The sequence below is a fragment of the Paracoccidioides lutzii genome (assembly GCF_000150705.2).
Source record: "Paracoccidioides lutzii Pb01 unplaced genomic scaffold supercont2.16, whole genome shotgun sequence".
Taxonomy (NCBI): domain Eukaryota; kingdom Fungi; phylum Ascomycota; class Eurotiomycetes; order Onygenales; family Ajellomycetaceae; genus Paracoccidioides; species Paracoccidioides lutzii.
Window position 1 is genome coordinate 777,686 of NW_015440962.1, and position 7,480 is coordinate 785,165.

The window sequence follows — 7,480 nt, forward strand, 5'->3', positions numbered from 1 at the left end:
ATATATTTTAATTTAATTAATTAAATATATAAATTTTTCTAAAATATATATTTATTAAATTTATATAATTAATTTATTAATAAATAATATAATTATAATATATAAAAATTAATTATATAAATTTTAATATTTAATTTATTAAAATATTAAAAATATATTTAAAATAAAAATTATAATTAATATAAATAATAATAATTAAAATAATTTTAATAAATAATAAATATTTTATTAAATTATATTATTAAAAATATTTAAAATTAATAAAAATTTAAAATCTATTAAATAATTATAAAATATATAATATATATTTAAAAATATTTTTTTAATTTTAAATAATATATAATTTTCTTTATTATATAATTTAAAATAAAATATATTTTATAAATTTTTTCTTTATATTTAAAGTAATATTTATTTAATTATTAATATTTATTTTTACTTTTTTCTTTTCATCATTAATTTTATATATTAGTATTATTTATTATATATATATATTTTCTTCTATCATTTGAAGCATGTTGACAAGTATGTATTTCTAAATCATGTTTTCATATGTTTTGTTTATCTCTCTGCATCAATAACTTCTAGAAAGGACGGCCAGAGGTGGGACAGGCAAAAGCAATTCACCTAACTAGCTAAGTTCTCTCAGTCGAGAATCAGCAATCTTACTACCGCGTCATACTGCTCTTCTCCCCCAGTATCCACGCATTGATACCCTGACACTGGTTATAGTATCATCATTCTTGGCACAAAATGTGGATGATATATGGAGCTACGGAGAGATAGAGCTTCATTATGTAAGACTCAATTTCAGTGGCAAAAAAGTGATGCTTCACTAACAAGTTTGTTTAGCCGCTATCATTGAATGCTTTTTACCCTATTTCTAGAAAGCGAGCTTTGACAGGTATTTGTATCTTTTATGTTCTCAGCCGTCAACGGTCAAATCTTCATTTATAGTTATCTCTTAACCTTGAAATCCCGAACCCTTTTCTGCGGTCATTTGTTGACACTGTCTGCAATTGAAGGTGATCGCATAGCCACAGATGCAACCCAATCTCCTACCCAAAGTGAACACTATCTTGGACCCGTTTTTATACCTTTGGAGAGATCACTCTTTCTTCTTGGGCACCAAATTGCCTTTGGAGCTACCATTTTCCAATGAAATTGAGACTCCTTCGCTGTTGCATTCAATGATGATTAGTTATCTGCTGTCCCAACCAACTCTGCTCGGAGTTTTTTGCAAAATCCATTGCAAATAGCACAGCCACAGTGATGAGTAACTATTCAAGAATGCTAAATTACACAAAAACAACACATACTCCGTGTCTTTTCTTCTCTATTCTGCCTGTCCATGGAATAGTGTAAACGATTAAATTATTATAGAATGCTCTACAGTAATGACTCGAGCAGAGTGGCAATCAGTCTACAGAATCTCACTGAACTCAATGTCAGCTTTCATCTACCTTAGGTCCTGATATGTTTTTCATTGCAGCTGTTGATTTTTTACTCAATCTGCAGTTATGAATAAGATAGGAAAAATGTTGTGACACTTTTACGCACTTTTGCGTGCAGTTCTACGCAGAGAAATGAGAAATTTTTTGTTGTTCTCATTTCGATAATTCAACATTTGAGGAACATCGAGCATTAACTAAGCCGAGGATATAAAACCATCCACTCCACTCTTCATCATTTGAGAACATATTCTATCACATCCCGACATCGTTTTTGACCAACGTCCTGTCCTCACTGAGCAGGTTTTGAAAGGTTAACTTAGGCTTCTATTGCCACGGGCAATTACAAATGATCGATGTTAACATGTTTTGACACTGGCACATTACATTGCAGAAAAATGTGTTCAAGAGATCCATGGACTTAAAACTTGTAACTCTCAAAAGTTTTTAAATAGGATTAGGTTGATTTGGCAATTCAATTCATGTACCCTTAAAAAAAGTGTTTCCTGATCACTTGCATTCAATTGTTGCAATCTCCTACGCTTTGATGTCAACCTGTTTGATGAGGAAGCGATTTAACAAAGCCGAAGTTTAATGCAAGAGGAAAATATCTCTTACTCGGCTAGCAAGAGATCGAATCTGTACTGTAAATTGCTGCCCGCAGCTCGGGGTTCAATCTAGATATTGAGGAGATGAGGACGAGATGCCGTTTTATTTCTAATATTTTAATTCTACTAGCGAATGAGCCCTTAGACCCTTCTCGGCTGCGCCAGGGTTTGGAGGGTCGGCATGTGTGTCAAATCATAGCCAGAGAGATCTATATTGGTGCCTTCAGAAACGATATACGTGTATATAGTGTTTTACAAAGGCGGGAAGGTGTGTTCCTGACCAAACCACTGAAATTGCGAGAAAGCTGTACCGGGTGGGAATCTCTGATATAAACGAACCACAGCCCTTCTCCCGCTCTATCAACTGGATGACCAAAAATCTTAGGTATGGAATTTATTCGACGTTGCTAGACCGCCGTTTGTCTTGGGTGTTGAATAATGGAAGGTGTGGGATTAGAAGAAATATGCCACTTGGAGGAGTCAAGGAAGCGAAGCATAGTTAACACTGATATTGTCAAATATTTTGGATTAACTGATAGTTATGCCATAGAAAATGGTAGCTAACAATGAAAATATACAATAAGTCACAGCAACCATCAGGCATGCCCCAGATTGAAGAAGGCACATCAATCAATGACAGATACATTGTCCTACATCTTGCCACTGATTCAACCTGAGTTGATTTCATCCTCCAGAATAACAACTAACAATTAAGATGAGTTAGCTTCTGGCTGGCGATTTCATCCATATGTGGGGGTTTGGTGCAATGATCTTATCTATATCAATCTCACGCTTGTTAGTTAGTTAACCCTCAAAGATCCTTGAACTAACCAATAACTGGTTAGTTGATGCCGCAGCAGCTCGATTAGGCATTGCGGGATGACGTAGGTGCATGTAGCGCCAGTGCGGGGCCATAATATAGAACTTTGAGGCATACGATTCATTTACATTCATTGATGAAATCAGCCATATGGGTCAGAATACAACATACATACGTCCTTCCTAATCATCTGGTCATTTGGATTACTTTATCTGTCTACCATAAATGAAGCGGATTCGTCGTTGCAAATAAAACAAGGGAGCATGGCCTCGACTTCAGACCAATCTGCTTTCACCTTCCTTCCCCTCGGCGGGATTATCCAAGAGATCCGGGTTGCTGGCCAAAACATCGTATTGAGTTTCCCGACGCAAGAGCACTACGTCAGGTACAACTCCTCATACTTTGGCGCAACTATTGGTCGCACTACCAACCGGTTGAAGGATTCCGTTATTAAGAATCTCAATGGGCAAACATACACGCTAACCACCAAACAAGGCCCGAACTCGCTGCATGGTGGGAAAGAGGGCTGGGATTCAAAGTTGTTTGAGGGCCCCAAGGCTGTGCTTAGGAATGGGAAGGAAGCGTTGGAGTTCAAGTACTTGAGCTTGGATGCCGAGGAGGGCTATCCGGGCACCGTGGAACTGAGAATATGGTATACAGCTGGTATGGAGGCGGCGGCTGAGAGTGGAGGCCGAGCCAAAACAGTTCTAGAGATTGAATATGAGGTCGAGTTTATCGGAAATGAGTGTGCAGAGACTGTGGTGGGAGTCACGAATCATACGTGAGTGGTCTTGATATTTTAATTTTTGTTTCAGATGAACTTCAATGTTCCTTTTTTACCTTTTTACCTTTTTTTTTTTTTTTAAGTAGTACTTTGCAAAAAGATATAACAATACCCAGATAATCTAATAGTTTCACGCATCTAGTTACTTTAATCTGGGTGACAGCCTGACGATCGAAGGTACAGAGGCAGTACTAGCCACCGACAAATACCTGCCTGTAGATTCCACAGGTATTCCCCTGGGCACGATAGAGAATTACACCTCAACGGAAGTCAAGAAGCCTTTCCTCCTCGGTGCCACGTCCCCAGATTTCGATCACTGCTTCGTCGTAGACACGGATGCGGTATCAATTCCCGTTGACACCCGTTTTCGGCCGCTACGTCTCAACGCAGCATTCAAGCACCTTGTCACCGGAATAAATCTCGAGGTCCAAAGCACAGAGCCCGCATTCCAGTTCTACACCGGTGAATATATCAACGCCCCCCCAATTGGTGACGCCCCACCACGGGGCCCTCGATCTGGATTTTGTGTGGAACCTAGCCGTTATATCAACGCACCAAACGAGCCCGCATGGAGGAGCATGAGTGTCTTGAAGCAGGGGCAAGTTTGGGGCTCCAAGATTGTGTACAAAGTTTGGAAGGAGTAGACAACACGAGAGTGATACACGAGAGGGTTTTATCATGATACGGCCCTCTAAGCACCACCATTGGTGTTTCCGTTCACTGGGTTAGTTATCTATCTTCGTACGTTAGTTACCTAGTGGATTTTGTTCTCTCTGTCTGGATGTTCCAATATTGCTATTGATTCACCACGTTTACTCGATATCCAGATAATTTCCCCTTGCACAAGGTACACAACTCATAGTTTAATGTTAACGTATCCATTTCATGTCTGTTCCAATTGAAAAACGAGAAAATGATTGTTTTATCTGCAGTGCGCATCTTGTACTGTATAGAACTTAACTATATAATGCACAACACCAATATTTTATGCATAATCAACTAGTTAATATAGACAGCTCCTCCAATCCGGTGACCAAGTAATAATAGGTTACCAGATTGTGTGCATTTTTTGTTTACACCAATGGCAACTGGTGAAAATTAAAGAAGTTTGTAAAACTAGCTACCCCTTAACACGCAAACCAATTATGAGGAGCAAGCGGGAAAAGATGCAGAATCTTTAACCATAAAGCTATGTTGTGACTCGCTGGGCGGTTTAGAGCATCATGAGCTTGTGAAACTCGGCCTGGTACGAAACATACCACTGCATGGTCGTCCATCAAGCAGTTTCCTATGTCCTAAGCCGGACCAACCTAGCTGCCATTGCAATGTCAGATTGACACCGGTAATTGCTGCGACTGCAAATATGAAATGAACGTGTCATGAATGACGTAACTTCTCCAAATGACGGTGACTCAGAATGTACGGATCAAGAGTTGTCGGTCAGATTCTCCTGCGATGGAACTCTTCAATTATTTGGATATTATCGTTCGCAGCTATGAGAGGGAGGCGTCTGGATGTGAGTTGGGCCAGTTTGTTAGTTACGCGATTGGAGCGAAAAAACATCTTTATCCGCTCTGGTTTTTGCTAAACAAATGGTGTAACTAGTTAGCAAATGGGTAATTCCCAATTGAATGAAACTAATTCAAAATATTTCAAATGACTAGATTTTAACCTGAATTATCTATAATCAACTATCACTAATTAAATAAAGTAAACCAAACTAGGTTTAAGATATCTTGTTCTTATATATCTAAGTGTATTTTAAAATTAAATGATAAACTATTTAATAGACTTATTAATTTTTTAACTTAAAATTCTTATTAATTTTTTTATATTAAATGTAATAACTAAGTTTTATATATTTTTATTTTTAAATTTTATATATATTCTAGTATTATTTTTTATAAAAATAATTATTTTTATTTCATATTTATAAAATTTAATAATTTAATTTAAAATTTATTTTTATTTATTTATATTTAAATATAATTTTTTTTAAACTTTACTAAAAGAAGAAAAAATTATACTCACTATAATATATTTTGAATAGTAGATGAAGATTGAAAAGCTCAATTAATAATAAAAGTTGAATTAAGAAAAAAATTAATATGTAATAAATATATATATAATAAAACTCTGATCAAAAACAAATAATAATTAAATATAAAGCAATTATATATAAATTAAATGAAATTCTTTATAATAAGAGTAAAAATAAAAAGATAAATAAAAAATATTATTAAATCAAATAATAATATTATTATTACAGTTCAAGAAAAATATTGATAAGATATTATTAACAAAAATAGAAAAAATAATAAGTATAAAAAATAATAAAAAAAAAAGTAATATATATCAAGCTACTTTTTAAATAGCTATGATAGCTATCAATTCATCAATTTAAACAATATTAAATTATATATTATATAAAATCATAGTATTATAATATGATTATATAAATCTTTTAATAAAGAAAATCAAATCAGTAATAATTATGATCAAGATAAATATCAATTTATTTAATAGTTAAAAGAAAAAGTAATAGTAATTAAATATCTTTCTAGTAAATATATAGTATTAATTATAAATACATCAGATATTAAAAAGATATTAATATAAAATAATAAGTAATTAAAAGTATTAAGTGAAAAGACATAGATTAATATATATTTTATATAATTATGATCAGAAGTATTTCAATAAATGTAATAGATTAAAAGAAAAAGAAAAAATTATAGTAATATTTTATATTTAAAATAATATAATTTGCAATTGAGTATATATACAGAAGTTATCAGTTTGTCAATATAAAAAAAGAGAGAAAGATAAAAGTATAATAATAAATATAATAACTTTTCAATAAATCAACATGTTAATAAATAATAAACTAATTATAAACAGTATATTTTATGAGATAAAGATTTTTTACAAAGAGATATAGATGATAATATATTATAATTATTAAAAATATAAGTATATTATATGATTCTACAGAATTAAAATAATATATAAGTTCTATATAACTTCAAAATATTTAAATAAAATATATTCAACTTAACTAATTGAAGAAAAATCAAAGTATATGAACTGTTAAGAAGTTTATTTAGTTTGAGTTGAAGAATACATATTGTATAGAGTAGAGATAAAAAAGTATAAAAAATATTTATAAATAAATTAAAAATTTATAAAGTTAATAAAGATTTTAAATAAATAATAAATTATATAAAGAATAAAAAGTAAAAAATTAATAATAAAATAAAATAAAAAAAATTTAATCAGTTTAAAAAAATAGTCAAGATAGAGAAACTATAAAAAAAAACTTAAGTAAGTTTATAATAATAAATATATTAATTAAGATATATTTTGAATAGAATAATATATAGAGCATGCAAGTTAAATTATAAAAACTCACTTATATTATTATAATATAATACACATAAGATAAAGATTATAATAAAGATAATATTAACAGATACAAAAATAAATAGAGATTATAATATTATAGTTATATAAAAATTCAATTATAGAACAGATATAATAATTATATATTTTTTAAAAAACTATAATTTTTAATCTATATATTATTAAATTATATATTTTAATATTTATTTTTTAAATAATAAAGAATTACTATTGTAAAATTAAAAGTATATTTATTACTTAAAATTTAGAGTAAAGCTAATATAATAGAAAGAAAGTTAAACTATATATAAATTATTAATATATATAAATTACTCTTTGAAAATATAATATTCTAGTAATAGACTTATTAATTAGCTTAACAGAGATATCAAAAATACTAAAAGTAATATATAAT

General features: G+C 31.0%; 2 protein-coding genes across 2 annotated transcripts; both read left to right on the forward strand.

Annotated features, from left to right (window-relative positions):
- Window positions 1–3,142: 3,142 nt before the first annotated feature.
- On the forward strand, window positions 3,143–4,307 carry PAAG_06057 (hypothetical protein; the record flags this gene model as incomplete). Its single annotated transcript, XM_002792223.2, has 2 exons — window positions 3,143–3,660; window positions 3,806–4,307. 2 exons carry the CDS (start codon window positions 3,143–3,145, stop codon window positions 4,305–4,307), a joined length of 1,020 nt encoding a protein of 339 aa, XP_002792269.2.
- A 773-nt stretch (window positions 4,308–5,080) lies between these two features.
- Window positions 5,081–5,251, forward strand: PAAG_12148 (hypothetical protein; the record flags this gene model as incomplete). The annotated part of the gene is made up of 1 exon (XM_015847674.1): window positions 5,081–5,251. One exon carries the CDS (start codon window positions 5,081–5,083, stop codon window positions 5,249–5,251), a length of 171 nt encoding a protein of 56 aa, XP_015702749.1.
- Window positions 5,252–7,480: the final 2,229 nt, after the last annotated feature.